The sequence below is a fragment of the Chinchilla lanigera genome, unplaced genomic scaffold, assembly GCF_000276665.1.
Source record: "Chinchilla lanigera isolate Chin_1 unplaced genomic scaffold, ChiLan1.0 scaffold00019, whole genome shotgun sequence".
NCBI classification, from domain to species: Eukaryota; Metazoa; Chordata; class Mammalia; order Rodentia; family Chinchillidae; genus Chinchilla; species Chinchilla lanigera.
Window position 1 is genome coordinate 24,984,097 of NW_004955420.1, and position 14,955 is coordinate 24,999,051.

General features: G+C 51.4%; 1 protein-coding gene across 8 annotated transcripts in view; it reads left to right on the plus strand.

The window, feature by feature from the left end:
* The window catches only part of Kif9 (kinesin family member 9), a 42,886-nt gene that overhangs the window by 15,340 nt on the left and 12,591 nt on the right, over nucleotides 1-14,955 (plus strand). For 7 of the 8 annotated variants that reach the window (XM_005383405.2, XM_013513486.1, XM_013513487.1 and 4 more), the window contains 6 exons: nucleotides 2,779-2,862; nucleotides 2,943-3,035; nucleotides 3,882-4,029; nucleotides 5,228-5,292; nucleotides 9,331-9,402; nucleotides 9,757-9,834. In XM_005383405.2, coding sequence (XP_005383462.1) covers nucleotides 2,779-2,862; nucleotides 2,943-3,035; nucleotides 3,882-4,029; nucleotides 5,228-5,292; nucleotides 9,331-9,402; nucleotides 9,757-9,834 — 540 coding nt within the window. The remainder of the gene's footprint in view (nucleotides 1-2,778; nucleotides 2,863-2,942; nucleotides 3,036-3,881; nucleotides 4,030-5,227; nucleotides 5,293-9,330; nucleotides 9,403-9,756; nucleotides 9,835-14,955) is intronic. The other variant, XM_013513488.1, reaches the window with a different exon arrangement.

The following is a 14,955-nucleotide window of genomic DNA, read 5'->3' on the forward strand; positions in this document are numbered from 1 at the left end:
AGTGAGTGATTCAAGGCCAGCCTGAACCACATAGTGAGACGTTGTCTCAAAAAAACAGAAACAAAACAAACAAGAATAAAGATGAAGTGAATCCTCATCCTTGTGCAGAGCGTCACTGGATGTGTGTAAGAGGTAGACAACAGCGCTGGAGACGTAGCCATGGGGACCCAATTCCTCGCAGGGGAGCCCCTCTCTCCCGGGACAGACAGCCCTGCTCTGGGGCTTGTTCCTCGCATCCCTTGGGGCCTTTTAGGAGACAGGAGTCTACCTCACAAGGACTGGTTTCCCCACAAGCAGTCATTTCTACCACATTCACTTTTAAATGTATTCTGGTTATAGAGCCCAGCCTTTGAATTAAAGATGAAGATCTGCTGCACCTTTAAAAATATATTATTGAGCTGGGTGTGGTGGCGCAGGCCTGTAATCCCAGCACTCAGGTGGTCGAGGCAGGAGGATTGCCACAAGTTTGAGGCCAGCCTGGGCTACATAGTGAGTTCAAGGCCAGCTTGAACTGCATAGTAAGACCTTGTCTCAAAAAAAAAAACAAACAAATTATTTCTTTTCCCTACATTATAAAAATACAGTGGGCCCCACTTATCCAGAGGGCCTATGTTCCAATAACCCTAGTGATATGATGGGGCTGAGACCCACACAGAAGCAGACCAGACCTTCTGACACGAGAGGAGTCTTTATTGGGGGGAACGACATGGTGGGCTGCCCAGCGGACTAGGACAGCCCCGAGCTGAGCAAAGCATGGGGTTTTGAAGCTAACTTTTGGGGAGGGTATCTGTGGGCCAGAACATTTTTTGGGAGGGGGTGTCCATGGGCCAGAACAGCCTGAGCAGGGGATGTTTGTGGGTCAGAACAGCCCGAGCAGGTGGGGGTGTCGTTTGTAAGAGTTGAACGTCTGGTTTTTCCAAGGTGGATGAGGGCAAGGTGGCTTTTGTTGCGGGGAACTGGAGGGGAACAGGTGAAGAGGCAGGAGTTTTTATTAACTCCTTAATAAAAGAGCTTAAATCTCCTGTGGGGGTGGGGGTGGTGAGTTGCCTTGTGACTTATCACCTAGCACATGCCTGAAACAACAGGTACCATTGAACTGCACACGCTAGGCTTTTTCCTATATACATATACCTGTGATAATGTTGGCTATATCAAGTAGAGTAACTGGTTAACAACAGTAACTAATAAAAAAATAGAATGACCGTAATAATGTACTATAATTAAAGTTATTTAAAAGTTATGAATTCTTGCATTCAGAAGGCTGAGGCAGGAAGATGGCTATATGTTCGAGGCCAGCCCTTGAACTACGTAATGAGACCCTGTCTCAAAAAAAATTAAATAAAATTTTAATGTAAACATAAGCCTGGTGATATGGCCTGGTGCGTCAGGTGAAAGAGGGAAAAAGAACCGCGCAAGCAGTGTGTGGGGTCTGAGTACGGACCTGCGTCTGTCGGGAGAAGGAAGAACCCAAAGATTAGATTGTAAACAAAGAAAACAGGAGCCGTGCTTTTTCAAAGACCTGTGTTACAGGTGCTTCATCAGTTTGTAAGACATGAGTCTGAAGTAGCCAGCAGTTTAGTTCTTGAAAGATCACTGAATCGTGCGCAGCTGCTTGGGCAAGTAAGTCAGGACCCTGTCATGAGGCAGGTGGAAGGGAAAAATCCAGTCACCGTATTTTCTCTAGCAGCAAATGAGAAGTGGCGATCTGGGGGCAATGAAGCATACCAAATGGGTGATGTCAGTCAAAAGACAACATGGGCCGGGCGTGGTAGCACATACCTGCAATCCCAGTACTCGGGAGGCTGAGGCAGGAGGCTGAGTTGCTGAGTTTGAGGCCAGCCTGGGCTACAAAGTGAGCTCAAGGCCAACCTGAACTACATAGTGAGAGCCTGTCTCAAAAAGACAAAAAAAAAAAAGAAATGGCACCGAATATCAGTGTTTCACCCAGGTTTTAGAAAAAAAAAGAAAAAAGGGCTGGGGATTTAGCTCAGTGGCACAGTGCCTGCCTGGCCAGCACGAGGTCGTGAGTTCGATTCCTGGTACTGGGAAAAAAAAAAGAGTCAAATTTTCGTGGAAGGAAAAGTGGACTATGGTGAATACAGGGATAAAAATAAGGGAGGTGACCAGTGACAACCATCATAGCTGACAAGATTATCTCTCTGAGTGACCAGACAAAAGAAAAGGAATGAACAGACAATTCTTCCTCCATGGTTTGGTACAGTCTCATTTCTAAATTGTGTATAGTCTTCATAGTTTTAAGAAGAAGAATTAAAATGTTATTTTATAAAATGAAAACAAACGAAACCATAAGCCTTCTATTTTTTGAAAAATAGGTAACTTGTCCATTATGGGACAGTTGATAATGCTGGCAGTAGCTCAACTGTCTGAGTATTGTAAACACAATATTATACTTGGGTGCGGTGGAACATTTCTGTAATCTCTACTCAGGAGGTTGAGGAAGGAGGATCAAAAGTTCCAGGTCAGCTAGGTGTGGTGGCACAACCCTGTAAGCCCAACAACCTGGGAGGCTGAGCCCAGGCTGGGCAACTTAACACGACCCTGTCTCAAAATAAAAACTAAGGAAATGCTGGGGGATGTAGCTCGGTGCTAAGGCCCCTGGGTTCTCCGGTACCGGGAACCGAACTCACGACCCAATACCTCAGAAATAAATAAATTAATTAATTAAAATTCAATGAATGAACAAATGAAATAGGATCCAAATGCCTTGTGATTTGAATTTTTCAAAATGTTGCCTACATTTCCCTTCTTCTTCTTTAGGGAGAAACCAACAGGATCATAGCCGCCCACACCCTGAACAAAAACTCGTCCAGGTCGCACTGTATCTTCACCATCTACGTAGAGGTGGGTGGAGGGGGGCGCGATTCTGAGGGGCTCCCCCAGTCTGAGCCCCTCTGTGACCGTGGCCCCATGCTGTTTTGTAGGCCCATTCCCGGACCTTATCGGATGAAAAGTACATCACTTCCAAAATTAACTTGGTGGACCTGGCCGGCTCGGAGAGGGTGGGGAAGTCTGGGGTGAGTGAGGTGGGCACAGGTTCTCCTCGGCGGGGTGCAGTACCTGTGGCCGCCCCTCATCAGGCAGGGGAGAGCACAGCCCTCCGAGGACAGAGACAGTGGAGGGACGGCAGTGAGGGGCGGGGTGTGGGGTGGGGGTCAGGGTTGGGGTCGGGGTTCAACACTTCCCACTCCTGGGCATTTTTCTAAACATAAAATGACACGAGGCCTCTTAAACTCTTAGCAGGGTGCCTGGGACTCAGTAAGTGCTCAGTAAATACTCCAAGCTGCGTAGCATTTCTCTATCCATGAATATGAGGATTTGCGTGAGGATTTCCTTTCCAATGAGTATTTGTGTAAGTGTGCATTAGCCCAGGTGTCCACAGGGGACTCAAGTGAGCATGGGTGTGTGTGTGTACACGTGCACAGGGTTGCCTGCTCAACTTTCTGTGCAAGTGTTCTCACACCTATTAGTGTGAATCTTTGACGTTTGCTGTGAATGTTGTAGTCACATGAGCATTCACACAAGTGTTCACACAAGTGCTCCTATGAGTTTTAGTGTTACCATTATTTTGTTTTTTGAGACTGGGTCTCACTCTGCAGTTCAGACCGGCTTGAACTCACTGTGGAGCCCAGGCCGGCCTGGAACTCGTGGCAGTTTTCCTGCCTCAGCCTCCTAAGTGCTGGGATCACAGGCGTGCGCCACCACAACTGGCTTGGTGTTACTATTATTAACCGAAGATGGAACAGGATCCCAGGACTTGCGGGAAGACCCGGGTTCTGGGTAGTATCACCCACATCAGGAGGGCAGCCACTCCTAATGGGGCAGCCCTACTCGCCCCAGGTGGAACTGCCTTTGATTTGCAGTCCGAGGGCCGTGTCCTGAAGGAAGCCACCTACATCAACAAGTCACTGTCCTTCCTGGAGCAGGCCATCATCGCCCTCGGGGACCAGAAGCGGGACCACATCCCTTTCCGCCAGTGCAAACTCACCCACGCCCTGAAGGACTCGCTGGGTGAGCGCGCGGCTGGTGCCTGGGAGGGGGCTAGGTGTGGGGAGGCCAGGCCTGGCCTGGGCAGGCGGCCAGAGTTGCTCCCTCCCTTGAGCATGCACAGACTCACAGCCCTGCCCAGTGACTTCTGCGGGGGTGCCCTTCGTGCAGCCAGGACCCACCATTCTGTTCACTCAGAGCCTTTGCTTCTGCTCTCACCCCTCCATCCCTCCACCAGCCTGCTGGATCCTTCGCGGCCTAGAAGACCATTGACAGGGCAGACTCTCACATCGTGTTGTCCCTTCCTTATTTATTTATTTATGCATTAATTAACTTATTTTTATTTTTTTGGTCTTTTTGAGACAGGGTCTCACTATGCAGTGCAGGCTGGCCTTGAGCTCACTTTGTAGCCCAGGCTGGCCTCGAACTCACAGTGATCCTCCTGCCTCAGCCTCCTGAGTGCTAGGATTACAGGCGCTCGCCACCATGCCTGGCCATTTATATATTGTTGAGACATGGTCTTTCTATGTAGTTCAGGCTGGCCTTGAACTCATTATGTAGTCCAGGCTGGGCTCAAACTTTGCAGTGATCCTCCTGCCTCACCCTCCTGAGTGGTGGGATTACAGGCGTGCACCACCAAGCTCAGCACCCTTATACTTCCCCTTTTAGCCTTGGCACAGAGCAGTAGGGGCTTCGTCTTATCCCATGTCCCCAAGCATTTGTGTCAGGCTTGTTGACGGTGGCTGGTTTCTGGCTGTTAGTTGAGTGACTGAGGGACACCAAGAGCAAAGCCCTGGCTCACACCGTTTTCTGGCCTTTCCACACCGCACCCTGCACCGTCCTCCTCTGCTGTTCTCCCCGGCTCTGCTTTTAGGGACGTCGGGTGGCTTCTGCGCCTCCATCTCTCTCCCTTGCTCCACACTCCTGCGGGCTGCAGCTGTGGTCTCTTGGCTCTGACTTTTGTCAGCTTGAGCTGCTCAAGCGGAGCAGCGTAGACGGGGTGGCCGGTCAAGGGCTGCCTCCGGCTGTGCCTCAGAGAGAGCAAGAAGACCCTGTCTGCTTTCTTGGAAGGACAGAGTCTCCATCCTCAGGGCCTCTCCCTCCTGACCTCCAAGGAGCCTTTGGAGGTGGCACTTTGGGGCACAGCGCTGGCAGCTGGCTGTAGGCATTCAGGCCCCAGCATGGGGCCCCGTACGACTCACGTCGGGTCTTGCTTTTGCAGGGGGAAACTGCAACATGGTCCTCGTGACTAACATCTATGGAGAAGCCGCCCAGCTGGAGGAGACGGTGCGTAGCAACGGCCAGTCCAGCCGGACCAGAACCCCTCCTGGGGGCTGGCACAGTGCCAAGGGCCAGGGACGTGCTGGAGCCACAGTTTCCGAGGGGTTCAAGCCAGGCCCCGACAGCAAGCCCTGAGCAGTGCTGAGGAAGGAAGAGGCAGGCTGGGTGGGAGGGACTAGCAGGGCATGCAGACCGCCAGCTTGGGGCAAGGAGTGCCCCTCCTGGGAGCTGTGTCTAGGAGCTGGACCCGAGGACCGTCGACCTTTTGATCTTTATAATCACATGTATTTGGGCTGGGGACGTAGGTTGGTGGTAAAGCCCTCGCCCAGCATGTGCAAGGCTCTGCGTTCAATTCCCAGCACTGAAGAAAAAAAATCACACCTTTGGCTGTGAGTAAGGCTGGTCTGAGCAGATAGATGTAGCTCTGCGCCAGCTGTGCCCAGTGGCAGAGGGGGAGCAAGGTGGCAGAGATGAGTTAGGATGATACAAGAGAGAAGCCTGTATGGTGGCTCCACCTGTCATCTCAGCACTGGCAAGGCTGAGGCAGGAGGATCACTGCAAGTTCAAGGCCAGCCTGGGCTACATATTGAAACCCTGTCTCACCCAACCCAAAAGAGTTGCCCTCCAAGACAGTAGAAGCCCACTGGCTCCCCTTATCCCCACCCCCCCAAGAAGGCACAGCATGGGAAGTAAGTCTCCTGGTACTTCCAGTGCCCAGGGGCTTGTGCCCACACTGCTCGGGGACGCTGCCCAGGACCACTGGACCCACAGGCCTAGAGCTGTGCATGTAGGGGTTTGGGACAGAGGTACCTGAGGGTGTGGGAGCAGATGATTCTCTTCTGCAAATGGCTTAAAACTTTGATCATGTTTCTGTCATGGGCTGTGTGACACTGGAGTGACCCTGCCTGTGTGTGTGTGTCTCAATAACTACAGCGATGGTGTGGAGCAGAAGACTTTGTGGTGGCCCATCATAGAGGAAACCACCTGTAATGGCAGAGACCTTTTCTTTCTTTCTTTCTTTCTTTCTTTCTTTCTTTCTTTCTTTCTTTCTTTCTTTCTTTCTTTCTTTCTCTCTGTCTCGCTCTCTTTCTCTCTTCCTTTCTTCCATTTATGTTTCATTTTTTTTTAATCTGTACTTTTAGCAGTCAGGAGGCTGAGGCAGGAGGATCTTTGCAAGTTTGAGCCCAGCCTGGGCTATAAAGTGAGCTCAAGTCCAGCCTGAACTGCATAGTGAAACCCTGTCTCAAAAAGACCACCAAAACAACCTTTATTTTATTTTATTTTATTTATGTATTGAGACAGGGTCTTGCTATGTAGCTTAGCCTAGTCTTGGACTCACTATGTAGCCCGAGCTGGCCTCAAACTTGTGGGGATCCTCCTGCCTCAGCCTCTGGGATTACAAGTGCTGGGATTGCATGTGTGTGCCCACCACACCCAACAGGTCTCCTTTCACCTAAGTGTGAGGTCTGTGCAAGGTCACCCCAGTGGTCAGCGGCACTTCTTAGCCACCAGGCCAGACTGGCACAGAAAGGCCCTCTTCTTCCTTCCTCAGGGTCACAGGAGGGGCCCCTCCCACTTCCAAGCCTGCTTCCTCCCTCACACCCCTTCGCTGACAGTGAGCACCCCGAAGAGGCTCTGCCCTCAATAACATCTGTGCAGGGTGCGAGGTGTCTGGAAATCTCCCAAACACCTGCCCATTCTGGGCCTTCAGCCGTAATCGTCCCTGGCTGGCTGCCCCTCCAGAGTGACTCGATGGGGGGGACCCTCTGGATGTCACCTCGTGGGCTTACAGACCCCACAGTCCATTCTGGAGCATGTCTCCATGCAGGGATCCACCTTTCCTACCTGTCCTGCAGATACCTCTACTAGCAAGGGACTGTCCGGAGCTGGAGGCCAGCCAGCACGGCACACAGCCAGACTGCGCGGAGCTGATCTGTGCCCGCCTCTGGGCGGCAAAAGCTGGCTGTCCTGCTTCCGTGGCCGCCGCTGACTCCCGTCTGACACTGACCACGCCCTGTCCCTCGCTGGCCACATGGGAGAAACCAGGATGCACCAGGACTCGAGGCCCCCCTCCCCCCGGTCCCAGCAGCAACACTCGCTGGGCCCCTTCTCGGGGTGCTCTACACGTTCGTCTCAGTCCCCCACCTGACCGTCATGCAGCCTGGCACTTGTTCACCTGTTGAGTCTGATGTGAGGCCAGATGAGGCCTGCTCTGCTGAAAGAAATTAGGAGAGCAGGAGCAGTTCCCACCTGGCCTGGCCCCGCTGCGTGGGGTCCCTCAGGGGAGTGTGCACAGAGGACAGGCCTAGCAGGGCTTGTGGTGACTGACCCTTTGTGGTGACTGACCCAGCTCCATGGACAGCGGCTCAGGCCAAGTCCAGGATTTGTCCCCAGATCAGCACTCCCAGCCCCTGGGGCTGGAGGCTCCCAAGCAGCCGTGTGCCCTACCCAGCTTCTGGGTGTACACAGGGCAGCCAGCAGGGAAACATTTGCGTGGATTGTTTCTTTCCCAGTACTGGGGATGGAACCCAGGGTCTTCACACTGAGCTACACCCCCAGCCCTTTTTTATTTTGACACAGGGTCTTACTAAGCTGCCTGAGCTAGGTTCCAACTTGTTACGTTCCTGCCTCAGTCTCCCAGAGTACTAGGATTGCAGGAGTCTGCACATATAGTACATGTGGTTGGGCCAAATTGAGATATAAGTTTAAAATACCAGATTTCAAGTCAGGCGTGGTACCACATAGCTGTAATCCCAGCACTCAGGAGGCTGAGGCAGGAGGATCATTGTGAGTTGAAGGCCAGCCTGGGCTACATAGCAAGACCTTGTCTCAAAACCAAAACAAACAAACAAAAAAAAGATTTCAAAGATCAACTATAAGGGGCTGGGGATTTAGCTCAGCGGCAAAAGCGCCTGCCTGGCAAGCGCAAGGTCGTGAGTTCGGTTCCTGGTACCGGAGAAAAACGAAAAAAAAAAAAAAAAAAAAAGATCAACTATAAGAAAAAGAGGATTCGCAATATTTTTAGAATGTTGATCACATGTTAAAATAATATTTTGGGTGTACAGTATTGGATTAATGTTTAAATAAGATATATTAAGATTATTTTTACTTGCTTCTTTTTATCTATTCTAATATAGCTATTAGAAAATTTAAACTAAAGCCAGGCATGGTGGCATGTGCCTATAATCCAAGCATTCAGGAGGCTGAGGCAGGAAGATCACATGAATCCATGAGTTTCAGATCAGCTTGGGCAACAGAAAAGAAAGGAAGAAAGGAAAGAAGGGAAGGAGGGAAGGAAGAAAGGAGAGAAGGAAGGAGGAAAGAAACAAGGAAAAAAGAAAAGAGAGAAAAGAAAGAGGCTGGATATGATGGTACATACCTATAATCCCAGCTACTCAGGAGGCTGAGGCAGGAGCATTGGACATTTGAGGTCAGTCTGAGCAATTTAGCAAGACTCTGTCTCAGAAAAGGGCTGAGATTGCAGCTCAGTGGTAGAATCCCCCTGGATTTAATTCCCAGAACTGAAAAAAAAAAAAAAAAAAAAGGAAGGAAGGAAGGAAAAAATAGAACTTTAAACTTGCATATATGAAGCTACTCAGGAGGCTGAGGCAGGAGGAACTCCAAGTTTGGGCCAGCACAGACAATTTAGAGAGACCCTGTCTCAAAATAAAAATGTTTTAAAAGGTAGAGATGCAGTTTGGTGGCAGAGTGCTTGCCTAGCTTATGGGAGGGTCTGGGTTCAATCCCTAGTACCACATGCACACACATATGTACCTGTATGTGTACATATATATGTGTATATACATTACATATGTGACTTGCATTTGTGGTTTGCATTACATTTCTATTGGACATCGCTGATCCAGACCCAAAGAAGTAGGAAATTCCTTTTTTTTTTTTCCGGTACTGGGAATTGAACTCACGACCTTGCGCTTGCCAGGCAGGCTCTATGCCGCTGAGCTAAATCCCCAGCCCATGAAGTAGGGAATTCCTAAAGGAGGGCAGGGCCACCCTCCTGAAGGGGCGCACTGTGCTTTGTGGAAGGGCCAGAGACGTCTCACGTGGAGGGAACCAGAGGGCTTCGGCTGGAAGCTGTGCAGCTGGGCCGCGGAGAAGGTGGGAAGCAAGGAGGCAGATGGGGCAGCGGGGAGGGAAGGGGCGCCTGGACCACAGGCCCGGAAGCGGAGAGGCTCCGGCTTGGATGCAGAAACAGCCCGTGCAGACCCTCACTGCGTGCCGTGGAGGACCAGCCTGTGCCCTCTGCCAGCGTTCTGCCTCCCTGCCTGAGGATCTCACGGCCAAGACCCCATTTCTATTTTTCATTAATGTTTAGCTTTTGGTGCTGGGGACTGAACCCACGAAGCCACGTGTTTGACAGGCAGGCTGAAGCTTAGGAAGGACGGGCGGGGTGTCTGTCTCTTGGGGCCTCGCTCCAGTGGGGAGGCCCCTGACATCCGGTTTGTTTTCCAGCTGTCCTCGCTACGCTTTGCCAGCAGGATGAAGCTGGTCACGACTGAGCCTGCCGTCAACGAAAAGTACGATGCCGAGGTACTCGGGCTGTGGACGGCCGCTGCCCCGAGGGGCGACCTGTGTGGGTTTGCTACTGTGTGGGAGCCGGCTGAGGCAGGAAGGAAGCCACTCGGACCCGGCCCGCCTCCTGGCCCTCAGTCCCTGTCTGTGCTGGGGGAGACGGGGGCTGTCTCTCACCCACTTCACCTGCGGGGCCCAGGGACTCTGGGTGCCCTGGGTTTCCCTTGAGGTTTCCTTAGAGCAGATTGGTGTTTGTTTTTGAGACAGGGTCTCACTGTGTAGCTCAGGCTGACCTTGAACTCACAATGTAGCCCTGGGCTTGGAGCCATCCTTCTGCCTTAGCCCTAAGCTCACGACAGCTAAACAAAGAAAACATGGACACGTAGCTCTGTGGAACTAACCTAGGGTTTGAGGGACTGGAGCTTAGGGCAACGCTTTGCAAACTTGAGCCGGCATCCGCATCGCCAGGCAGCTTGCTGAGCCACGGGCCCTGGGTCAGTTCCCAGAATTCCTGATTTCGTCTGTCCGGGGTGGCCTGGGGACGTGCATTTTCCACAGGTTCCCCAGTGGTGATGCTTTGGTAGCTGCCGCTCTGGGAGCTCACTTTGAGATCTGCTGGCACCGTGGTGAAGCACACTGGTGCAGAGTTCAGGAACCCGCTCATTAACCACGTAGCCTTGGCAAAAACCCCTGTTGAGCTTGTTTCTTCATTGATAAATTCAGAATGAATAGAATCCACTCTCAAAGGGGTTTTGTGAACAGGTCCATGTGTAAAAACCTCTGAGCGCATTGCTGTTATGGAGTAAACGTTTGATAAATAGTGGCTAGTACTGTCCCCTATCTGCAAACTAGCAGTGGCACTTTATTTCTTTTTGGTTTTGGTTTGTTGGGACAGGGTCTCACTATATAGTCCAGGCTGGCTATGAATTCCCGAGTACCAGGATTACAGTGTGCACCACCATGCCTGGCTTTGAAGCTATCCTTGTCTTTCATTAGCTGGAGTTCCCTCGGCTCAGGACTGTCACATTACCATGTGTGCGAACCTGGCCGGCTGGGACGCTGCACCCGACACCAAAGTCTTCCATGCGCTGTAATGTCATTTCTGCTTTGAAACCACATGGCTAGTCCTGCAAAGCTGGTCTCTCCATCACCCAATGGGATGTGTTTATCATCTTTCTGATAAGCATTCTGCTTTATAAACACAAGGTCTGGAGAGAGACATGGGACGTTATTTTGGTACCGTCTTCCCTAGACTGTCTGGTATTGCTGGGTCGCCACAGGCCGTCTCAGTGCCAGTGCCTGTTTCCAGGGGGCGGAAGAGCCGCTGCTGAATGGCCTAGGCCGGGGGGCCGGGGGGGCTGGCCGTATGGTGGGGATCTGGCCTCTGTGTCAAGTTTTCAGACTCTCTGAGCCGCAGTGTTTATCGATGAACACGGAGTTTGGACTTCCGACTTCCCAAGACCCTTGCGCTCTGCAGTGATCACCAAGATGGTGGAAGGGCTTCGAGCCTCGGGCATACAGACAGCACCACTGGCTTAGCGTGCCCTGCTCTGCCAGGACAAAGCAAGCCTGCAGGCTGAGGAAAGTGGCCGAGGCAAAGGCGGCCCTGTAGCCTGGTGCAGGCTGGAGACAGAACTCTGAATGATCCTCATTACAGGTGTGAGGCAAACACTGGCTACTAGTGAACATACGTGAGTCTGTGCTGTTTCCAGGGCATTTTTCTATCCAAAGAATTGTCCTGATCGAATCAAGGAGCCAGTCAGCTGGAGGGGCTGCCTGCCTGTGACCCCTGGGTCTGTGACACCCAGCAGGTGTCAGGGGAAGTGGCTGTCGTGTTCACTGGGTGTGAGCTGGAGGCTGTGCCCCTCCGTTTCCCCAGGTTGCCCTCTGACGGGCCTGATGTCAGCATTACCCAAAGGCTCAGCCAGATTCCCTGCCCTGGGGTACGACGTGCTTTCTAGAGCTGGGAGGAGGAGCGTGGGGATGGCCGGGCCACCGTCACGGCTCTCCCCTCAGCCCCCACCGGAGGTCCACACCTCAAGGAGACCTACTTGGGCTTCCTAAGGGGCTAAGCCAAGATTTGGTCTTGGGTCAGGACTCTGATCTGCACCCTCTGGCCCAGGGTCGTGACCCCTCACTATGTGAGGTGTAGCTGCAGGAGCACCTCATTGCCGCGTGACCCAGGTGGATAGGGGTAGAGGCGAGCAGAACTTTGGTCCGACAGGCCAGTAAGGTGTGGACTGCATGCTGCTTTGGCTACTAGTTCCAGGATCTAGGTGTCAGGGGTTCCCTCCTGTGGCCATCTTGTGACAACTGAAGGACACTCCATTGTTCACAGTGAGGGTTCTCAGGATGAAGTCCCTGGTGCCTTTTTTGTGGGAGACACTGAGTATCTCTAGATCAGTGGTGGCGAACCTATGGCACGCATGCCATGGCGGGCTGTTTGTATCATTGTGTGGTGGACTGACAGTTGGTGGTCAATTTATAACCCCCAGCTGAACTGAGTAAGCATTGTGCTGGGTGTGGGAGGCCCCCCAGAGGACTGTTGCCGGCAGCAGAAGAGGCAGAACTGGAGAAGAAGGAAGGCTGTTGGGAGCTGGTAGAAGCTGTAAGGAGCTGTTGGTTCTGTTGGAGGAGCTTGTCATGCTGGCTTTCCTGATGAACTTGGCTGTTTTCATCTTCCGAGGAGCTCGGGACCTTGTTGGCACTGAGAATGGCTTTGGTTCACTTTGGGAGAGCTCTGGTCCTCACTTTGAGCATCGCTTCCTGGCTCCAGAGGGGAAGATGGTGCACTGCCGGTCTCCTAGAGAGGCTTGCTGCATTGGCTTTCCTGACGAGAACTCAGCTATCTTCACCCCTGGAGGAGCTTGGGACCTCACTGTTGCTGAGGATGGCTGTGGTATCTTTCAGGGGAGCTCTAGTTCTTACTTTGCATGTCACTTCTTGGCTCCAGTGTAGATTCCTCAGCCTACTAGCACAGATCCTTCATCCCGCTGGCATAGACTCCCTAGATTCCACCACTGACCTTTGGGCCTTCCCAGTACAGATCTGTGAAACAGGCCTGCATGAGATACTGTTATGGGATCTAGGCCTCCAGTTGGACTTGTGGGAGGCATTGTTATAGGCTCTAGGTCTTCCCGCTGGAGTCATGCAGGACAATTCCGTGGGATCCAGGTCCTCAGCTAGATTCCTTGGTCTTAGTGTGTGGACAGATTTCCTGCACTCTCTTGTATGTGATTCTTTGGGTGACTATTATAAATAATCTTATAAAATATGTGTCCTGTGTCATATCGTTCCCTTGCAATATCTCCCAAACCAACACACACTGAAAGTTCTAAAAGGTTCATCCTCACTGCTCCAGAATGTTAATGTGTTAGCAGTTCTGCTTCCTGAAATGTGTCACCTGTTGACTTACCTAGAGCTGTGGAGCACGGGTCGGGCATTTTTCAAGGCACCTGGTATACCTAACTGTGCAAACAGAAGTTCAGATCTCCATCTGAGCCTGCTTTGTGTATTAGTCAGCTTTCCATCTGCAAGCGACAGGCTGAAGACGTAGCTCAGTGGTAGGGCACTTCCGATACATAAGGCTGGGCTCAAGCCCTACTAGTATCAAACAAAAAACTCCAGGCGTGGCAGATTTCCAAGGACAGGCCAGAAGGCCAGGACTGTATTGTATGGATTTCATGAGTAAGGTATGCACCATCAGTACCTCAGATAGTCGACTTAAAGGAGGAAGGCCAGGCATGGTGGCACATGCTGGGAAGGGTATGCAGGAGGATTGCCAAGACCCTATCTCAAAAGAAGAAAAAGACCAAAAACAATACAGTAACTGCTACTCACACTGTTATTTTTTTGGGGGACAGGGCCTGGCCATGCAACCCAGGCTGGCCTTGAGCTCACAATGATCCTTCTTTCTGAGCCTCCCAGGTGCTGGGACTATAGGCGTGTGCCACTATGCCCCGCTGTGTGTGGCTGTTTAATGAAAAGGAAAGTGTCCCTCGCCAGCCACAGCAGCCACACGTGGAGCGACTGGTAGCTACCTATGGCTCCCAGCTGCCATAGCAGACAATTTGGATATTCATTTTTCTCACTGCAGAAAGTTAGGTTAGATGGCCCTGGTCTAGAGGACGGTAGAAGGTAACACAGGGTATGAAAGAATTAGAGTGAGATTTCTGAAAAATGGTGGTAGAGAGGTGGGGAGGGGACTGCAAGTTTAGGTAGGGTGAGGGGACTGCAAGTTTAGGTAGGGTGACTGTAGTATACCTGATTTAGAAGCCTTGTTTCGGCTGTACTGCAGAGTGAACCCAGAGTGTTTAGGTTGCATTCCAGCTCCAGCTCCTTATTTATTTATTTAATTTTTTAAGACAGGGTCTCCCTAAGACCTAAATTGTGATCCTCCTGCCTCAGCCTCCCAGAGTGCTGGGATTGTAGGAGTGCACCACCACGCCCTGCTTTCATTTAGAAGCTTTGAATAAAGATTTTAAGGGGGTTTGGGAGCAAATTGTGGTAATGGGGAGCAGCATGCTGGGCAGAGGGGACAGGCATGCAGGGGGCAAGCATACCAGTCTGGCGCGACTGGAGTCAGTCAGTGGAGCACAGTAGAGAGGAGGCAATGGTGATAGGTGAGGAAGCCTCCTAGGCCACCATTCTCCTAAGAAACCTATAGGGGCAAGGAGACGTGAGTAAAAAGATGTTCTTGTGGCACTGTTTATAGCAGCAAAAAGTCCGAGGTGACGCATATGATCATTACTGGAGAATGGTAACGGGTTCATGCCGCCAAGGCTGAGGGTAAGGACCGCGCACAGAGAGCAGCCTAGAGTGGGTGGCACAGAATTTAAGGCCACTGTGGGCAACTTAGCAAGACCCTGTCTCAAGACAAAAACCAAAAGAGCAAGTATTCTGGAGCCCTTAGGCCATAAGGAAAAGGCCATCATTCTGAGAGACTAGGAGGAGCCTGGAGCCCGGGGGAATTAGGGTTGCCTGCTTGCCTGTCTTTCTTTCTTTTCTTTTTTCTTTTCTTTTCTTTTTTCTTTTCTTTTCTTTTCTTTTCTTTTCTTTTCTTTTCTCTTTTCTCTTTTCTTTTCTTTCTTTCTTTTTCTTTCTTTCTTTCTTTCTTTCTTTCTTTCTTTCTTTCTTTCT